The 21,328-nt window shown below is 43.9% G+C and overlaps 1 protein-coding gene across 1 annotated transcript in view; it reads right to left on the bottom strand.

The window, feature by feature from the left end:
* Positions 1–267: 267 nt before the first annotated feature.
* Positions 268–21,328, bottom strand: part of ABCC4 (ATP-binding cassette, sub-family C (CFTR/MRP), member 4) — a 166,436-nt gene continuing 145,375 nt past the window's right edge. The window contains exons 29-32 of the mRNA XM_004680297.2: positions 20,384–20,556; positions 19,802–19,907; positions 10,964–11,098; positions 268–2,048 (exon numbers count right to left, since the gene is read on the bottom strand). Coding sequence (XP_004680354.2) covers positions 1,941–2,048; positions 10,964–11,098; positions 19,802–19,907; positions 20,384–20,556 — 522 coding nt within the window. The 3' untranslated portion in view covers positions 268–1,940. The remainder of the gene's footprint in view (positions 2,049–10,963; positions 11,099–19,801; positions 19,908–20,383; positions 20,557–21,328) is intronic.

The following is a 21,328-nucleotide window of genomic DNA, read 5'->3' as shown; positions in this document are numbered from 1 at the left end:
CAGTAGCAATCAATAACTTCTTGTTTATTTAGAGCAAAGAAACATTTGAAAAACTTCAACAATTTAATACTGTTAAAGCCTGAGGTATAAGTTGATTCTAGTTGATTCTCTTCCTTTCTAGAGGGGGTGGGGGTTGCAACCAGCTTGCTTCAATAGCAATGGTTTCAAAACCCTGCCAGATGTGGACACCACTCTGAAATCCACCTCTCTGCTGATTTGGTAGACCGTTAGCCAAGAAAAGCAGCAGATAATAGAAAGTTTTTTGATCTCAGGAAAACACATTAAAGATGAATCAGTAACCCCTCTAAGAACAAAAGCACAGATTGCTGAATGAAGATGAAAACTGTCATTTATTTAAACTGAATGCCTTTTCCTTAAAAAATTCTATGATGACATTAAAACAGAAATAAAATAGAAACATGTTTAACTGCCTTTAGCCACTAAGGACCAAATAAACACATACACATTTCAAATATTTTCCCAAACCTAACCATCATCGCTGTCATTTCTAGCCCTGAAATATCAGACATCATTATTAGACAGCCTACTGATTCATTGGACGAAACATCAACCATGTGACTTCTACACACAGAATAGAATGGCTATTGCACTTAATGTATTTTGGTAGTTTGTTGTGTTTGTGCATTTTAAGGCTTGATTCTATGAAGCATCTCTTGCTCTCCATTGAAGAGTCCAGTAATCGGCTCTAGGAAGGCATATAACATATGCAATTTGAGGGTGGTTACCTCTTATTCTGAGAGGTCATGTCACTAAAACTGTGACATGCAAGCCTTTTATGATTTCAACTCAAGATACCCGAATCACCACCATCAAAGACCAATTGAAGGCCCAGAGTGCAACGAAAGCAGAGCAGACCAACCACTGCGGGTCAGTGATTCGTCAGAAAGACCTACAGAAACTGCTCTGAGTGGATGGAGTGACCTAACTTGGAAACGAACCTCCCAGATGCACTCTGAAAACATACTGCAAAATTACAGTGAAAGTTTACAATCCTTTTCCAGTTTGCTACCTCAGGAGAACCTGTGCATGCAACTTAGCAAGGATTTCGATGAAGGCTAAGCCAAAGGCCGAGGGTCAACAACAGGTTAGCTGTCCGCAAGCCCGAAATCCAAGTAAAAACACTATCACGGACTTCAGAAATTATGGGTCGTGTTTTGGTCTTTTTGAACTTATTACCAGACTGAATCTAAAACTGCAACCCTTAACCATGTCAGAAACATGTGCATCTAAAGGACAACAGATGATCACAGCCATCATCAAATCCTGAAGGTCTCCTACTTTGAGACAGCCTCATTTTCCTTCTCTTGCAGATGTTTGCAGATCATCCCTCTATGTTTTAATCACGTGTCTTGTATTTTGAGGAGAAATGAAGGCTCCCTCTCCTACATCAGTGCCTCTTAAAATCTGTATTTGGTTTTTCCCATGACTGTTACCAATGTTATTTTCACCAGAGGCCTTTGGAGAAAATAATAATCCCAGTTCTGTTAAAAAAGTAGTGACACAAAATGGCAACTTCACACACAGACTTCAAGTAAATAGAATCCCTGATATAACTGGAAAGTAATATGAAATTTGGGGAAAAGTAAGAGAAAAAAAATCCTTGACAACTTTGTTTTATACCTTTACAAAATGAGTTTTGGCTCTGGCTTCTCTTAAGGCACAAAACCTGGTCAACAGTTTTTCTGGGTGGCCTGCACCTCTGATTTGGATAAGAAAAACATATACTATAACATTTAAATAAAAGTAATAAATCACTTTGTGAGGGCTGAAAATCATTGGGTGAAGAAAAAATCCAAATAGATTAACACCTCGTATGTGTAGATATTTGTTGCTAAATTAAAAAATAATAGGTATATTGTTTATATAGTACAAAAGCTACCAAAAAATGCCTTCGGAACAGACTTGACGCTGGGGAAGAATCACAGCGCTGTCTCGAATATAGTTAAGGCTGACGGCTGTCCGTTGGACGTGTTCATGAGTACGTGGCCATTGTGAGTGATATCTGGGTAATTCCTTTTGAAGTACACCTGTAAAAAGAGAGGGGGCAAAAAAGAACAGGCATAAAGAGAGTATGTTTAAGAGTTTTAAAATCTGGGCCCTCCCTGGTGGCGCAGCAGGTTAAGGTGCAGCACTGCAAGCTAGCTGCAGCTGTGAGTTTAAACACTGGTCCAGGAGCTGACCCACATGGCGCCGCAGACCTCTCCCGACCCACCCTCTGCTCCCCTCAGCAGTATAGTTTATTGATCTGCCTGTTCGGCTCCCTTCTCTGTCTCTGGTGAATCCTCTCACTGCCCCTGCATCTCTGGTCTACACCCCAGTTCTGTATGAATAAATAAATAAATCTTTAAAAAAGAAAAAAAAAAAAGAGTTTTAAAGTCCTCCTCCCCAGGACAATGTATTTCCATGACCGCTTCCTCATGGGAGGCAAACCATACCACTAGCTGAGGCATAATTTAAAATAATAATAATAATAAAATAAAAAACCCAGGGCTCTATTTACACGACAAAAGAAATAGCCCCCTGAAAACCCTCAAAGGGGCAAGGCTGAATGCTGAACAACCTGTCGATTCACTGCAGTTCTGATCATTCTGACTCATAGGTATGTTTTATCACTACATTAAATTGATAAGCAGAATCATTTTTACTGACTCAAAAACCTGGAGATAAATTAAAAAGAGGGCACAAAGAGCCTGAGAAATCTAGCGTCTGCACGGGGGTTTTCTCATTTTCACACGTAAAATGAGCACAATAGGTTTGGTTGTTAATATCAGGTTGTAATCCCTATATTTTATAAACTCTGATTGACAAGCATTGAGACGCTGGTGTATCGGTATGAAATATCCCAGCATTTAATTTGTGCGGCAAAGCAGTTACAGGGCCCACAGAAATGTGATCTGTGGATACTGGGCCACAATAATGAAAAGAGAAGCAAAAGCTTTAACAATGACTCAACCAAGCAACTTCTCTAAAAATGTAAGCTGATACCAAATAATAGGACAGTTCTTTGCCAAGCCTTTGAGTTCTTGAATTCTACCAATTTCTAGCTGAACTAGAAGAGATACAGGTTTCCTGATAAATGTATAATCAGAACATAAAGGAAATGAAATGCTGTCAAGTTTCTCTGTTCCACAATCATCAGTTTTTAGTAGCTGTATCATATCTTGGTGCCTTGACAGATGCACATAACAAAATGAAATAATGTCAGGACTTGTGAGCTCTTATCTCAAAATGTGTTTGCGTGAAAAAAGGACTTCAAATGCAATTTTTTCCCCCAAAGAAGCATGTGCAAAGTTTTGTTTGAGTCTTTAAAACAGAAAATGTACCATATGTCTGAGGCCGACAAGTGTTAGGGGCTGGATCTCTTAGATGGTTCTGGATCCATTTTATATAACTGGGCTCCCAATACATTTGTGGTGCTGTTAACAAAGCCATCATAGGAGATAATGGACTTCAGGGACAAGAAAGAAAAATGCTTCATATTACGTGTATGAGCTTTTTCTCTTGCCAATTGCTTCTCTATAAAATCATTACTTATAAAACACTATGTATTATGTCACTGAGCTTAAGGAAAAAAAGAATTCTCTATGCCTCTGCCCTTCCAGCTGACATGGGGGAGCTATTTCTATTATACTGCGAGAGTTTTAATTAAATAAGATCTTAAAGGAAGTAATATTATCTTATCTCCCACCTTAAATTTTTTAGAAGTTAGTCATATTTTGGGAGCTAGATATTTACATATTAAAAAAAATACTGATGAAATTAAAAGTGACCCAAAGAACAGATAGGAATATACTTCATCTCCTACTGCTTGACAGCTCTCCCGAAAGAAGCTCTTATTCCCCACAACCCTCTCAATGTCATTTAAAAAAAATTAACAATTTTTAACTGAATGGTCTTGGCTTAATGGCCTGAGATACTTGAAACTGAGCAAGAAAACAAACTTTCTGTGTATAAAGTCCTTGGTTTGACTTTCCTTTTTTTGACACAAGAGAAGGCATCTTTTTCCCAGTGTGGGTTAGGGAAGACAGTGGAGGTGCCTAGGATTCTCGTATCTTGGGCTAAGCCAGGGTAGGGAGATCCAGCCCTCAGTGCCTCTCCTGGGCCTCACTGCTGATCCTGAAAAAGACACTTGCCCTCTTCTCTCCATATGGCTGTCTCAAGTGTGAAATGAGACAACAATGGCTTTACCTCACAGGAACTAATTAATGGCTACAAACACCAGTGCAAACACACCAGGCTAAATGCTGGGTGTGATTCTGAGTGCTTGGTGAGCTGCCCCTCAGTCCACAGAAAACAGCAACAATGGCTTGAATGATGTCAACAACAGCTGGGAGACCCTTTTGTGGATATTTTGATTTTCCTTTGCAAAACCTCAAAGTCCTGGCTGAGTCACCCCAAATTGAACGGTAATGGCAAACAGGGAGGCAGGAAGGTAGTTAAAAGGGCAGTCGGAGCACTGCCACATACTAACTGGACTTGGAGAAGAGATTCAGCGTTTCTGTTTGTCAAGGAGAGGTAAGGATGTGAATGGTCGGGAGGTCTGAGGAGACAACACTACCAGAATCCCAGGTCAGGGCAAGCTGACTGTAAGAGCAGTGAATGTTGCTTTCCTTCTGGCTGCTTCTTCTCTTTGGGGTTAGCCCATTAAGAGATCCCCTAATGCAGGCTAACACTAAGTGTTAATATTTTAAATTCTAGCTTGTTCGCAAGCCACCATCATGAAATCCTATCTTACTGAACCTAACAGAGCAAGAAACACTCCCCCTGTAGATAAAGTGGATATTTATTTCACGGTCTCCTTTAGGTGCCACAGATATGAGGAATTTGGGCTCAAGATTGTGGTCATTCTCATAGACCTCCATGACCCTCATTCCATCCTGGTAACTCTGAAACTCATCTTTAAAGCAGATGGAAATGTGATGTACGTAACTGGCATGTCTGGGGAGTTTGGGTGTATTACAAGAATTCTGCTTTTGAGATAATGGTATAATAGATGTTCTATCTCCTTATTCTCTTAAAAACCACCCTAAAGACCCCTCCCCCTGGTGGCACAGTGGGTTAAAGCACAGAACTAAGAACTAAAGCCACTTCAGCATGAGTTCAATTCCCTCCTAGCAGGAGTCCCACATGGCCCAGGAGACCTCTCCTCACCTGCCCACTGCTCCCCTCAGCAGTGTACTTCATCGATCTGCCTGTTCTGATCCCCACTCTGTCTCTGGTGAATCCTCTCAACACCCCTGCATTTCTGGCCTACACCCCAGAGTTCTGTATGCATAAATAAATAAACCTTAAAAACAAAAAACCCTAAACCAGCAAGATGATTGAGAGATAAAAAGGAAGCCCAATCCTTGATGAGATCAAGAGTCATATAAAGAATTACAAGGCAAACTACTCAGACTTGGTCCAAGAGGACCAAGGCAAGACGCAATGTGGAGCAGGGCTGGCTGGTAGAGCACACCTGAGCGATCGGACCAGAGTGGCTCTCACCGGCAGCCTGAGATGTGTCAATGAGGAGTCCGGCTGAACCACCATTTTGCTGTGGGGAAGTCCTAGGAGAGTAGCCATCCCTGAAATTCAGGCCCCATTATAACTACAGGAACCTGCATTCTCAGTGACCCAACACCTCTCACTGTGTGTCACATAAGCTCTAGGAAAAACTCAATACTTACTGAGTACCAAGAATAAAAGCAAGGAAAAGGAACAAGTAGTTGATGGATGAATAAATACGGAACCGATGAAATATGAAAAATATGTAATGCAGTCAGAGAAAATGTATTACCACAATCAATCTGGACAGCAGAGCTTGAGCCTACAGGGAAACACGACACAGCAACAGAAGATGATGAAACATGAGTTTACAAAGGCCACGGGTAAAGTGGAAGAGAAGAATGAAAATGTCAAAGAAATGACAATTCCGAAGGCAGCACAAAGATTAGCTACTGCTGCAAAACAGGATGGGACACCATGCACGGCATTGGAAGAATGCAAACGAAATAACTGGAGTTAATAAAGAATTAAAAGTAGGGGCCTCCCTTGTGCCACAGGGGTTAAAGCGCAGCGCTATCAAGCTGTCCGCAGCCACTGCAGCATGAGCCTATCCCCTGCCAGGGAGCTGACCTACGTGGCATGACAGACCTCTCCGGTCTCCCTGCTGCTCCCCTCAGCAGTGTATTTCAGTCAGTTTTCCTATTCTGCTCCCCACTCTGTCTCTGGTTAATCTTCTTACTCATGGCACCTCTGGTCTGTACCCCAGTCCCGTGTGCATAAATACACCTCTAAAATTAAGAATTAAAATTAATTAAAAAGAAAATAATCTTACAAATAATCAAAGGATATGCAACATATACTCAATAGATACTCATAAAGAGAAGTCATTTAAGAAAAAAAAAAAAAACACTTTCAAGACATGACTTAAACAACTTTCCAGAAACAAAGAAGGCTTAAAGGGCAAATGAGTACACGATCTCCTCAGAAAAACTAACGACCTTTAAAATAAAGACTCATTTGGGGTTCAAGAAAGAAGATCTAGGAAGTGTCATTTAAGATTTCTCCAAATGAGTAAACAATTCAACAAGACCTTAGAGCAAAGAATATAATACACTAAGTCAAACAAACTGTGACCAAAGAATTGCATAACTAGCAAATTTAAAGATTTAGTGGTCACATATTATATTCATGTGATAAGTTAGGGAGTCTGGCCCCAAAGAACTCTCCCTTAATAAGCTATAGAGTTACCTGCTGTTTATAGGGGACCTATCAACAGCCTGATATTAAGAGACAACCAATGGCAAAGTCCTCCCATAAAAGGTGAAAGCAGGGAACTCCATCTTCATTTTGAGTCATCTTGGATTTAGGGTCAAAGCATCACATGAACCAAAGAAAGACACTTAAAAGAACAGAGATTACTATTCTCAGTGACAACCCAAGTTATGATTATTTGTGGTCTAAAAATCATAGCATACAATTAGGAAAACAAAATCGATAGGAACTACAGTAAGAAGCTTGTTACTGAGAGAGATGAATTCACCTTAGAGCCAGTTGTATCAAATGGATCAAACTATAACAAAAGAGAAGACTGCCATAGTGTAATTTGAAGTTGACCTGATGAAGTTACTAAACTGTACACCTTGGACAAAAGCCCATCTTTTAAAATGCCCAAAGGACACTCACAAAAGTCATTTCTGTATTAGGACACCAAAAACAATAAATACTATGTATGAGCAGGAACAGCACAGATACACATTAATAAAATTACAAAGTACTATTTTACGTTTCAAAAGCATTTGTTTCTTTTAAGAAATTGATAAGTTAATCATAACACAAATGCAATTTTTTGTTGCCATCACACAGTTTCTCAGCCAATTAAAAAAAAATTTGCTCAAGTCACATTGCAGAAGTCTTGCCTAAAAACTTAACTATGACACACCAAAGTCTTGCTTGGGATCTGGCTAGGACAGGATTCAGAGCAAAGGTCACAGCTTCCAAATATTTATATTAATAAAAAGAAGGAAAACAAGTGCATTTAACAAGAAGCAACATCAAAATAAACCAAAGAAGAAAGGAATTAATGAAGATAAAAGCAGAAAGTGATTATAAAACAGAATACAAGACCTAGTTGTCTCAGAGATTAGTTAATTGTTCATTAATGTTAATAATCAGTTAATTAGTTAATAGTCAATTGGAAGGGAAAACGGAGGTTGAAAGAACAGAAAGTTAACTCATTTCCTAAAAAGAATGAGTTAATTTTATCTACTGATACAATCTGAGACACTATATTAAATGAAAAAAGTAAGGAACAGTTATTATCTGTGCCTAAAAAACAGAAAGGCCGTACATTCGAGGGCGCTTGTCGATGTACAGAAAGTACCAGCACCAGGAGCCTCCCTGGGATCGGTCATAGTGACAGGAGCCACTTACATTTTATTTATAAATGTGGGGCCCTTCCTGGTGGCACAACAGGTTGGGATGCACCACTGTGAAGCTGGCAGCAGCCACTTGAGCGTGAGTTCAGATCCCGGGCCAGGGAGGTGACCACATGGTGCGGCAGACCTCTCCTGACCCGCCCGCTGCTCCCCTCAGCAGTGTGCTTCGTCGATCTGCCTGTTCTGCTCCCTGCTCTGCCTTTAGTAAGTCCACTCACCACTCCTGCCCCTCTGGCCTGTACCCCACTTCTGTATGCATGGATGGATGAATCTTAAAAAAAAAAAAAAATTCTGAGGGCTTTGGATCTTATTGCATTAACACATACCATCCATCAAAAACTTGATGCCTTGAAGAACCATCTTGATCTCCAAAGTCGAACTCAACGAGCATGAGGAAGTATATACAGACCTATTGTTTACAACACCTACTCTGTAGCTGTCTGGGGGACAGCCCCCCAAAACTAACCCTCCAGCTCTACCTCTCTAGCATTCACTGCTATTTCATGGATCATCCACGAAAGGTGAATTAGCAAGAGCTTCAGCTCACCTGCACCAACATTTCCATAAAAGCATCTCTGTGGCCTAGCAAGTGTGACCGGGAAGTGCCTGACCTAAGTGTGAATCCCAGCGAAGCCGCCTGCTGGTACAGTTCTAAATGCTGCATTTTTGGATGCTCACACCTTTAAAAAGCAACGGCCTGACAGCTGGTTCTCCTGCGAGAACCAAGAACTTACAGAAAAGTCAAGATACTTAACTGGGTCAGCATCAAGACATGCATTTCGGAGGTTTATTCCATAGAAGCAACCCGAGTTCAGTGTCACTGCATCCATAAGTGCCACCACCTGAAGGTGGAATGGGCCCCATCTGGGAAATCCCAGGTGAAGGGCAGCAACTGCAGTTGAAGGGTCCTTCGGGTGGGGCTCAGCTCGCCCAGCAATCTCCCGTCTGCCTTCCACTGACTAGCTGTGTGAGCTCAGCCGGCCCCTGACCCAGATCTATCTCCTTACCCATGAAACTGGATAAAGCCAAACAGCTGGAAGCAGAAGTGAACTCCTGCTTGCAAGAACCAAACACACAGTGTGTGAACTAAAAAGAACTACAGAAAAGTGACTTGCCATGAAATAGTAAGGTGGGAACAAGATGACTAGACCAGGAACCACGAGTTTTCTAAGTGTATGGTCCGAGAGCGGATTTCTCACTCTGCTGCAAACTGGTAAAGCATGGGTTATATGTACAGGGTCCCAGTTTCCTCACCTGTAGAATGTGATCTGGGGCTACTGAAACTCAACGCCCTGCTGCTATATAATGCTTGTGCATTTTTTTACATGGAGAAGACTTTGACGAGTAGGTGGGGACACATCTCTTTGATGTCAAGTGCCTGAGGTCAAACAATGAAAGGGTTTGCAAGATTCCTAGCTGTTCTGTGACGAGATTAGACAGGGAATCCCAAATGATTGATTGGGTCTTATGAGAGAAGCTTTGACTGGAGACACCCTCGCAGATGAAAGCACCAGGTAAATTTCGGGCAGAAAAAGAAGTTGTGCTGAGAGCGAGCCTCCTTCCTCACTCACGTATCATGTTCTGAGGGGCTGAGAACATAGGCTTCACAACACCTCCAAACTCAGGCTGGAAATGAACTCCAGCCATCACTTGGCGAGCAATTTCCTTCTTCCTTGAGTCTCGGGCCTCTCAAACAGCTGAAGGTAAAAGAACTTACGACAGGACAGAGCCTGGCACCAGGGTCAAGCCACCTGCCCCTCATTTATGCTCAGCCAGTACTGAGTACCCCACGTGCCCTTAACTCTGAGGTTATACCATGGATGACCGGCAAGCGCATGTCACAAGCCTAACGCTGTGACACCCACCCCCACTGCCTGAACAACCTGGGCTTTCCCACAGCGGCCCACCAGCAGGGAAGGCACAGTACTCGCTTCTCAGGAGGGACAAGATGAAGCCGAGATGGGAAGAGAGCGAGGCGTGTTTCAGCCAAATCTTTCAGACAGGACCGCTGGCTACTGGACACGGTTTCCTACACGGTCACCTTTAATAGATGTTTTAAATGCTACACACATGACTTGTGCTATTTTCAGTGAGGACCTGGGAAATTCTGCAAAGTCTGAAGAAGGAAGAAACACACCCATCATGGTATTGCCTGGGGAGAAAGGGTTGTGATGGGGTGTGGGCTGGCTCCTTCTCTTCCCTTCCTCCACGCCTCCATTCAGCACACTTCCACCTTGTTCCAAAAGTAGAGGTGGCTGCAGGATGGGGACCAGTCTCTGCCTCACCCAAACCTCAGTTAAGCCAGCTACAGAAGGCGACGCTCCTGGGCCGCTGATGTTAGTGCAAACACGTGAGCTACCAACTCAGTGAGTGCATCCTACTTGCTCACACACAACCTCCACACAAATGCTTCATAGGCTTCTGTCAGAACCTCGCATTAAGGTGTTGTCAATTCTAGATTCTGTCTTGGTGACCGTTTCACCTACTAGAAGGTAGAGGGTGGGGGATCCTGGCAGGGGTTGGGGAGCGGAGTAGTGGGCCCTAATTCTAAACCAGACAGGATTAGGGAGAAATCTGGAGAGAAAGTGTCAGCGTGTGTAGGAAACAGAAAACAAAAGCCACGCACGCCTTGGACTAGGCCTGTCATTCTCAGCTACCGTGTTTTGCTCAAATGTACCTCATTCCTATTTCCTTCTGCAACACGCCGGGCCTGAAGGAGTGCTCTGGGCTGCGTGAGGACCTGAGCCCACAGCCCCAGCTCATGCCAAGTGTGTCACTCTCTCTGTCCATGGCACACACCTGCCTGCACACCTGTCGGGCTCACGCCCCACACCCTCTGCTGACCCCAGCAGAACGGCCTTCGATCTGGGACGTGTGGTTAAGCACCCGTCCCGAAGATGTCTCTGAGACTTGTAATTGAAGAGGGTCCAGGGTGCTCGTTACTACCCCCACCGGTGCCAGCTCGCGAGGGGTGTGTGGTGGAGACCAGCGTTAATTACAGTCCTCGCCGGCGCACTCACCTGTTTTGCTGTTTCAAGGAGGGCGGCCGCTTCGGCCTTACCAAGTTGTTGGACCATCTTGTAAAAGAGACTCTCTTGATTTTGCAGCAAAATATATGGCTCATCATATTCTTTCAGTCTTCCTGAATCCAAAACCTGTTAATCAGCAGAAAGAAACCCATTAGTGCACAATGTTCTGCAGGAACCTATTATAACTCAGACAATATTTCGGAAAGGGGTGGAGAGGGAGAATAGTGAGAATCTATTTGGGTGGTAAGGCCTGGCTGGTGTTTAAAGGGTTTGATTACCCCGTTTGACTCAACAGACAAAGGCCTACCCCGACCTTTTATTATTATAATGTTATAGGAAAGGAAGAAAATGAAAGTTTTAAACTATTATTATGGGGACTCAGCAGTCCTGCGGCATTTTATATTCCACCAGGGGTATTTGGGCCGTTATCATTAGTTAGTGCTTTTTAGCTCTCAGCCTCTGAGCTTTGAGGGCTACTTAAGCAGACATTTAGATCTGGTTTAATTCTTGATTTAAGAAAATGAAGCTCAGTTTATCAAAAACGCCCGGTGCGTAAGTTGAACAAACTAGATCACGGTGACCTGGCAGCAAATTCAAGGCTGTGCTGGTTTCAGAGAGTCTGAGCAGTATCTGGAAAAAAAAAAACTGATGCTCTGGGAATTTCCTTCTGGTCCTGGAATAGAGGTCACCTTGGAGGGAAGATAGACCCCTGGTCAGCAAGGTGAGGGCCATCTGGACATGGGCTCAGGCTGCCAGAGCTGAGGATTCTGGGAAGAGAAAGCTGAGGCAAAGAGCTGCTACCTAGGCAGCTTCAGCTTCAGTGCTTTGCCCGGAAGAATTCTAGAAATCAAGTATTCTCTTTGGATAAGACCAAAGAAGCAATTAGGAACGGGAGCTGGGAATTCCAGGGGTCACAACCCACACAGGGCGGGGCAGCCCCTGGACACGGCTGAGGCTCAGTCTGCTTCCACCTCTCCCGCGCTTCCTTCCCTCTTTCCTCAGCTGCCTCCTTTGAGCCATTTCATGGCCCATTAATACTTCCCCTGGCAATGGCAAGGCCCTTTTAACTCTGCCTTTCTACTCATTAGTGGCTTTGGCTAATGGCTTCAGAGGGAAGAATCCGAAACAATTGGCCCAAATGATGTGCCCAGGACAGCAGTGCCAATGTTAAGCTGTACTCAGTTCTTCAGTGAGGTCATCTTTAGAGCCCATTTGCTTCAGGAGAATAGGCTGAGACTACGCAGGGACAGGTTGTTGTTCCACATCGGGTTATTGCAGTCAATTCAGTTCCTTGGGATTTATCCGGAAACATTTATTAAGTCTCATAAAGGGCATTTTCTCCTGTTAATCTTTTGTTTACTACTGTGAATCGCTGCTTAGGGCAGCTTTCTCCAAAGAGTTCAAGAATAATTGAATCTGTCAGATCGACATAATAATTAAAATGTCCTATAATTTGGCATGCCAATTTAGATGTCCTGAATGTGTAATTTTACTTAAGCATAGCATTATACAGCACAATCAACCCTCCCGACAGTAAAAAAGAAGAAAAAAATTCACTTTTAAAGTACTGGTCTCCCTCATGCTAAAGACTATGGAAATAAGTGAATCAAATTACTTCTTACAATAACGAACTTTATATCTGCAAAAAGCAATAAGTAAATCTTTGAAGGACACCATCTCAGAGTTCGGAGAAGACAAGTTCTTTGGCTATAAAGATGTAATATTTATGGAAAGTATCGTTAATCTCTTGCCCACGTCCAAGTTTGTTTTATTCAAACTTGAGTGAACAGTAAATCTAATTACTCTATTATCTGAAAACACAAATGCCACAGAGCTGAGTAGTTCTCGAAACTGACACATCTAAAAAGGCAGAGCCAGAATGAAAAGCATATGTTCAAAAAAAGCAATAGGATCTACCACATGAATGGCAGGAAGATTACGTTGGCCCAGTATTCTGAGCCTTCAAAGTATTGACAATTTATTGGGCTATGTTTTTGTTTTTGTTTTTGTTTTAAGATTTATTTATCTATGCATACTGAACTGAGGCACAGGCCAGAGGTGCAGGGGCGGTGAGAGGCTTCCCCAGAGACAGAGTGGGGAGCAGAACAGGCAGATCAACAAAGCACACTGCTGAGGGGAGCAGAAGGTGGGTCAGGAGAGGTCTGCAGCGCTGTGTGGGTCACCTCCGGGGCGGGGATCAAACTCCCACTGAAGCCCTGCGGCCACCTTGCAGTGCTGCGTCCTTACCCATTGTGCCACCAGGGAGGGCCCTGCGTTGTATTTTTTAAGAATTCTCAACTTGGGGATGGGGGTGTGACCAGTGAAAAAAATTGTTACAATGCTCTATATCATTAGAATGTAAACATTAACTTCTATAAGATAACACTTTAAAAATGTGAAATCCAACTTGTACCCCTTTCCTACTCTTTTGCTATGTATTAAAACAAAATATAGAATCTTAAAATGAACCGCATTTTAGCCCCAAATGAATTCACAAGGCTTGAGATGGGGTGCCCTCGCAATAAAATCACCCCATAATTAACACAGCAGTCCTTAGCATTTGAAAATAAAAGTGGCTGTGGTGGAGCCTTCATGGTGTCATATGCTTTGCAGTCATCACTGTTAATGGTCAAGATATAGTAGACAAACATGGTAGGTAATTTCCTTTTTTTCTCCCATTCACCCATGTCATTTCTTTGTTCTTTGCACTCTCTCATCCCTCTATCCTTCCCACCTCCCTCCCATCCATCCTTCTGTCCATTCATCCATCCGTCCGTCCATCCATCCATCCATCCATCCGTCCGTCCGTCCGTCCGTCCGTCCATCTGTCCATCCATCCACCTACCCATCCGGTTCTGAATACAGAGCACCAGTACTCTCTGGTAGCAATGAGAGATTCAAAGTTGAGCAAAACACTGTCTAGCAAGATGAGGACTGGGGTACAGAGAGGTTCAATAACTTGGCTGAGGGGCAGAATCAGTAGGTAGCAGAGCTGGGTTTGAACCTAGGCTTAAGGTTGTATTCTTCCTTCCCAGGTGAGTTTTCAGAGCAGAAGTTTTAGTTTATTATTATCAGGAATAAAATAAAGGAAATGAGGAATTGAACATTCAGTTTTCTAAGATACCTTTCCATATGGATAACACATTATCTGTGTACAAGAAAACGTCTGTAAACATAAACATTTTCCTTGTCCACTTCCCACTCTAATTTTATTATACTCAGGCTCAAATTACTTACTTGTATCTATCCCCAGAAAAAGAAAAAGCCTTCTCCATTCAACTTTTGGAATTAATGAAGAGCATGCAGCCCTGAAGCCCTTGGCCAAAACACATTTGAGAGAAATTAAACTCTAATTCCTGAATGTATTCAGCAAATGTTTATTGCACACTTAGCTGCATTCATTTATGCTATGAATGTGGTGGGAGAAATGAAGATGTGGAAGTCACAGCCCTTAACGTTAAAAAGCCAATCTGAGAGATAAGAGAAGAAAACACTCATGTCTATAATGCAAGAAAGCAACCCTAAGGAGATTAGCAAAGAGAAGGCCTCTGGCCAGACGTTTGAAGATGAGCTTCAAGAAGGAGTGAGCAACCCAGAGTGCTCAAGAATGGACAGACGTGGACAGACAGGGATGGGCTGGGGTGAAGGGACAGCGGCTGGTCCTGACATGGGTGACAACCTGAGCCAGGAGGGCTGGAGACGAGCCCACCAGCTCTTCCGGGACTGGGTTTTGTGGCCACCCTTATCCACTTGCCTTCCTAGGCCCTTAAACCCACAGAAACTAAATCCAGGGCATGACTGGAAGTGCTCAGTGGGAGTCTGGCAAGACTGAACGGTAAGAGCAAGGTGGTGGTGGTGGGGGCTGTGGGGGGGAGTGTGTGTGGGGATGGGGAGGTGGTGGGGGCTGTGGGGGGGAGTGTGTGTGTCTGTGGGAACCAGCTCAGTTATGGCTTAGAGGGGCCAGAGGCCAGCAAGAGCGTCTGGGAGGCGAACACACTCAGCAGAGAGAGGCCTGAAACTGCACTTCAAGTAGTGGAAAGGAGCAAAGCAGAACTGTGAAAGAAGAAAGGAACAAAAAGGAATAGAACTGGAAACAAAACAAGTCAAGAATACAATCTTACCCACTTAGCCTTTCCAGTTAAGGGTTTTAAAGATGATTTATGTGTTTAGGCACACAGAGCTGGGGTACAGGCCGGAGAGAGGCTTCACCAGAGAAAGACTAGGGAGTGGAACAGGCAGATCTACTGAAATACACTGCTGAGGGGAGCAGGGGCCGGTCAGGAGAGGTCTGCGGCGCCATGTGGGTGAGCTCCCTGGCGGGGAATTGAACTCATGCTACAGTGGCTGTGGAGACCTGCATTGTGCTGCGCTTTAAACTGCTGAGCCACCAGGGTGGGCCCTCCATTTACGAGTTTGATCATATATTCTGGGTTTTTGAGAACGGATAAACAAAAAAATGTTTATCCTAACCCAATTTTCTTTTTGGTTAGGAAAATAGGGAAAACCTTGGTTGATCACTTTAGTATCTGTAAGAAAGGCCTCTGGGAATCTCCTGCTCCATGTTCAACTTTTCCAAAATTAAGTTGTGCCACACACTTCCATCTGTCACATCCGTCCCTTGGCCCGGAACCCTTTCAGAAATGTCTGTTGGAATCACTGCCACTCGCTAGTGGGTTAAGGAAAAATACATTAGGCTGGGTGAGTCAGCCAGTTACATAAGGCAATAAGGAGGTGTTAGCCCAGCTGCGGATCAGCAGATAGTCCAGGTAGCTGTCCTAGATATGCACACGAGGTGGACCCATTGCAAAACTAACTTAATCCATTTTAATTGGCAGGACGCTGTCGGTGATCAAGGGGTGGCTACGGGAGAGGTGAGAGGCAGGACAGGGCGGAGGACACACAGGGCTTGGAACTTTTTTCCAAACGGTGACAGCAGCAATAGGGGGAGATTCCACTGAGCTGCAGGCGGAGGGGGAGGACGCCCTGAATTTCCGACTCCTGCCTCGGGCAGCCGAGCGCGCTTGGAAGATTACCCCATCTTGGAGGCTGGCTCCCCGTTGGTAAAGTGGGTGTGTCTGATGTCTCTGTGGCAAGACGCTAGGGCTTTACTCCATTTTGGTATGCCTTTTGGTATTGCTCAAACCCCTTCTTCCCCAGGGGGAGGAGAAGCCTGGCTCGCGTGACCACCAGCGGCTTCTCCCCAAGCTCCAGGCGCCTCCCGTGAACCCAGGGCTCTCGAACGGCCCTGGCTTGCGCCTCCCGCCTGCACGGCAGCCACTTGTCCCTCTGAAAACTTTTTCTAGAAACATCGTTGAGACCAGCTGGGCTTATTAAAAGTCCCAAGAAGGTCAAAAATGGAATTTAAATAACACTGCCTATTTAGCCTGACATCGATTCTGTCTGTCTCCAGGAGAATTAGTTATAAGTTTCTAGTTTGCATGGAATATCTCCATGAGAAGAGGTGTGAGAGGTTAGGCTAGACAGCCTGCAAACACAAGAGGTGAAACCATCCCGTGCTCCATTATCCATTCCCAAGGATTCTCACACTGCCCATAGAGAAACGTAGCTCTAGGCCAGGGATATGGTTGGAGGCCACAGTGTCACACACTTCTGTTCTCCTACCACCGAGGTGGATCACTCCCAGGGGGTTAGGAAGGCCAAGGTGTGCAGGGATTGGAAGAAAGAGCTGGGCAATTGGCTGAACACAGGTCACGAGTGGCTAGCTAATTCTGAAAATGACAGGGAAGAAGCTGCCTTTAGTGCAGAGATAGTGGTGAGCATTAGGAGCAAGAGGATTTCTAATTTGTCGGTCTTGCTCCACTGTTGTGTGGCAGCTGAGCAAATGAAGAAGATTAAATTAGCTGTCATTATGACTACATCATGTTTAATAAAGTTGAAATGGGGAGAACATCTTTATAAGACAGAATTCTAAGCCTAACCCATTAATGGCGCTTAATGAACCAAAACTGGGTAAATCCCTTTGGAGAGCCAACACATAAACAAAGCTATTAATTAGGTCACAGTTGTTTCCCAACAAGTCTTTTGTTTGATTTACTTACAGTAAACAAAACCATATCCATCCGTCTTTGTGCAGAAGTATTCACCAGTGCAACAAAATGTAATTATTACACCTTAAGCACTTGCAATTACACGACTTTATGATGACAACACTGTTGGATGTCCCTTCATTAACACCCGTCACTTCCCCAGCCCCTCCCTGAGGCTGGCCTCCTGCCTCCAGGAGCATTAGGTTTTCAGCTGATTGACTTGTCTCTATGTCCTTAAAGCTCTCAAAAGAACAGAATGATCAGCTGCTTTCTGGGAAGGAAGTAAGAGATTCCAAAGCAAATAAGCAAAAATTGTGCATGTGTGTGTGTGCGCGCTCACATATGTGAATGTGGGTGATGGGGGAAGAGAGAGTTGATATACATAGCCTATATACATAGGCTTCAAAAACTAAATGAAGGTTTGACATAGACTGCAGAAATGAGGGTAACAGAGGGGAGAAGGCGGGTGGAGAGTAAAAGGGTGAAGGGGTCCGATGACTGTGGAGGGATATGAGTGCTTTGGAGAGGGGGTATGGTGTGGTAATATACAATTGAAGAGCTGTGAATATATACCCCCTAAATCATGATCATCGTATAAATCAGTTACCTGAGTAAACTTAACTTTGGGAAAAACAACAAAGGTGTGAGAAAGAACATTAATTATGGTGTTTTGTCAAAATGAAAGCCAACAGGTAAACAGAAGTTCCAGAATAAAGTAGGTATGAAGTTGAGGTGGATGAAACCGAGGAAAATGCCATCTCTGCAGCCAGTGGAGGAGTGTCTAACACCTTTCAGTATCACTGCTACAGAACATCTCCATAAAGGGAAGGAACAGGACAACACAGCGCCATATTCCCTGCTCCCGCTCAGAGCAGTCATCTGGGGCTATAGGTTCTAGTATGCCATGAACCAGACTTCCTGAGCAGGAAGCGCTAGGGAACAGGGGTGGCACTGAGAGGCCCAGTGGATCTCTACAACATGGAAGGCACGTGGGCACATGCTCTAGATTCCCCAGCTTCAACTTGCACCGAGTTGTAGAGGGCAGACATGGAAGGAGACACAAGGAAGAGAGAGATGCGGAGATATCTGGAAGAGACATGTGGGTGAGACATGTGGGAAGCCAGTACTTGGTCCTGGCCATCACTGTCAGAATTTCACATCGGATTATGTGTTATATTTGGAATTTCCCTCTCTCCTGATCTCCTAGCTCTCTAGAACCTGCCTAACCTTTTGTGGTTCCTCACCAGATGATACCTTAGATCTGCGGGAGGTTTTTGTACCTCTGTAGCTCCACATCAGACCTAGCCTGTTTGGCCGGGCCCTCCCTGGTGGCGCAGGAGGTTAAAGTGCAGCACTATCAAGTTATCTGCAGCCATTGATGAGTTCAATCCCCAGCCAGGGAGGTGACCCACATGGCCAGCAGATATCAACTGATTCCACCTCTCCCCTCCTCAGCAATGTATTTCAGTAGATCCCCTGTTCTGCTCCCTACTCTGTCTATAGTGAATCCTCTCCTCCCACCCCACACCCCTGGACTGTTCCCCTATTCTTATATGCACAAATAAATAAATCCTTAAAAACAACAACAACCTATCATACTGAGACTATGCTTGCTTTGCCTTTGTGCATGGATTTCAGGACCCCTTTTAGAGTGTTCACCCTTGGTCATGGTTTAAGATGATGAGCTGGTGGCTGGAGAGCCCTAGACTGGAAGGTCTCCCAACACAGATATTGGGAGTGGAAGGACAGCTCTACAATAAAATTAGGGGTCTATAGTGAAAGCAGGGTCAGCCATGGTAAAGACAACTGCTCTAAACCCACTTTTCCCTCAGTCTTTGTTGACTTCGACGCTCAGGCTCCAAAACCCAGCATCAACTCTTCTCTATTTCCTCAGGTCCCACATTTAACTCATCCCACAGTTGCAGTGGATGTACCTTCCTGATTTATCCTAAGTCCAACCACCTCACCACCTCCACTGCTAACATCTTGGTCTAGGCCACCCACCAACATCCAGCTCCTGCCAGCACCCCAACAGTGGGGCTTGGCTTCATCCTCTACCTCTTATTAGCTTATAATTTAGAACCACCTCCTCCTAATCCCTCCTTCTCATGTGTGAGCACAAGCTGGGCTATGATTTCTACTTAGAGGTCGGAGTAATGACTTCCCAGGGCATCTCTACTGAATCCCTGATCTGGAGACTTGCCTAGGCCAAGTATTTGCTTCCTAAAAAGATCACTTCAGTGCTTCCTTTCAGGCTCCTAATTCCAGTATAATAAATCTCCTATCTTCAATCCTTACTGTTGACACCTCTGTGTTTCTGACTGCTCCTTCTCATAGACTCCCTAGGACAGCACATCTTGTGAATATCCCAACAGCTGAGAAATGCGACTTGACTCAACAGCCTCCTGGCCATCTAAATGAAGGAGAATCTTTACATTAAGGGAATCCAAACTGCTGAAACAACCACAGCTTAGTGAAAACCACTGTCTTCTACCACTCTGTAGTATGGAAGCTTATTTGGAGTATTTTTTGTGGTGGGCTTATTAAAAAAAGAAAAATGCAATGCAAAGACATTTCTAACATAAAACATGAAACTACCTGGTATATTATATAACAGCACACCCTGAACATGCAGTTAAGTACTTGAGCTACTATCAGGAATGAGAGGAGGAATTAACTAAAAATTAACTCAGTGGAGACAATATCAAGTTTTACAAGGAAGATTAGGCTGAAAACTGAACATAAGTGGAAATGAGCGGAGTTCCACAGGCAAAGCACGCACCATTATCTTGTCGCTGTCGATAATCGTGTTCAGCCGGTGTGCAATGGTGAGCACAGTGCACTGGGCGAATTTCTCACGGATCTTCTTTTGTATTAGCTCATCAGTTCTAGAATCAAAGAGGTACATTTCATTCCGTAAAGATAGACTTTGAGACATGTAAAAAAAGCATGATACTTTTACAAGGTGTATAATTTAATACTTTAAGACATGGTTTTGTTCTTGAAAAATAAAATATAAGAGCCCTCTTACTTGTCCTATGGGGAGGAGACATTATCAAAATAATCTTTTACAAATAACCTTTAACCCTCACTTTCTATCTATCTATCACATACCCTCCATTTTGTGGGAACCCTATAAGTATCTAGGGTGCTGCTCGATTCATGGATTGTTCAGTAAAGTCAACTGGAGCTTTACACATTTGAGAACTTCGTTTATTAACACAGCAAATAACTTGTTTTGGTTTCGTCTCTGTTCCATGATTGATGTTAGTATGAGATAAATCTGGGGGCAAAAAGCACCAGCCACATTCCTCACCAGCATAAAGCATGTCCTGCTAAAAACATTCACATTCCACCTCCATACCTTGGGTCCACATTTGCCGTGGCTTCATCAATGACCAATATCCGGTTTTTCCTGAGGATAGCCCTGGCGAGGCACACCAGCTGTCTCTGTCCCACACTAAAGTTCGATCCTGATTCTGCTAATTCAGTATCCATTTTACCAGGAAGATCTTCAATAGCTTCTTTGAGCTGCACCTGTGGATGTGGAAAGAAGAATGTCCCATTCCTGAACAACTGGAGAAGTCGATAAGCCTCCCATGCATTTGAGTTTGATGTCCTTGGGGACGTCAGTAACCTACGCACAGTCACGTGACAGGGACAGTCTCACCCAACTAATATTCACGGAGAAAGCTGGTAGAGTCCTCTCAGGGTGGAAATATTCTGACTTACTACCAAAAACTTAATGGGAGTCAACACTATTCTTTTGCTGTCAGGCGATACAGTCTGCTTGTGCTATGCCAATTTCAGCAAGAAATAAACAGGATGCTAAACAAAATTATTCTGAAGATAAAGTAGGACAACAAAATGGAAAATGCCCCTGTTTTCCTAACAAAAAGCAGAATTGAGATTGCCTAGAGGCTGAAGGAGTTAACTAGAGGCAAGAAGGAACTCCTGGGGATGATTTAAATGGTCTAAAACTGGATTTTCAACAATGGTTGTACAAACTATAAATTTACCCAAATGACTGAATCATGCTTACCATGGAGGAGTTTCCTGGCATGTAAATTATACCTTTATAAAGTTGATGGAAAGAAATCATCTCAGCGTCCTTATCCCCCAGCCCTATAGCAAGACGTAACCAGAGGCCCTGAGGGATTCGTTCAAGTGAGAGGGTGGGTACAGGGGTTGCGGGGGAAAGGCAAGGCAGGCAGCTACTTTTGCCAAATCTAAACAGAAAGCTAGAATAATCTTATGGCAGCGGCAAGTTTCCCAAAGAACGTTTGCCCAGTCATTAGAACACTAAAGA

Source organism: Condylura cristata, unplaced genomic scaffold (assembly GCF_000260355.1).
Source record: "Condylura cristata isolate star-nosed mole 26May11 unplaced genomic scaffold, ConCri1.0 scaffold00010, whole genome shotgun sequence".
NCBI classification, from domain to species: Eukaryota; Metazoa; Chordata; class Mammalia; order Eulipotyphla; family Talpidae; genus Condylura; species Condylura cristata.
The sequence above is the reverse complement of the archived record's forward strand: the minus strand, read 5'-3'. Positions and strand labels throughout refer to the sequence as shown.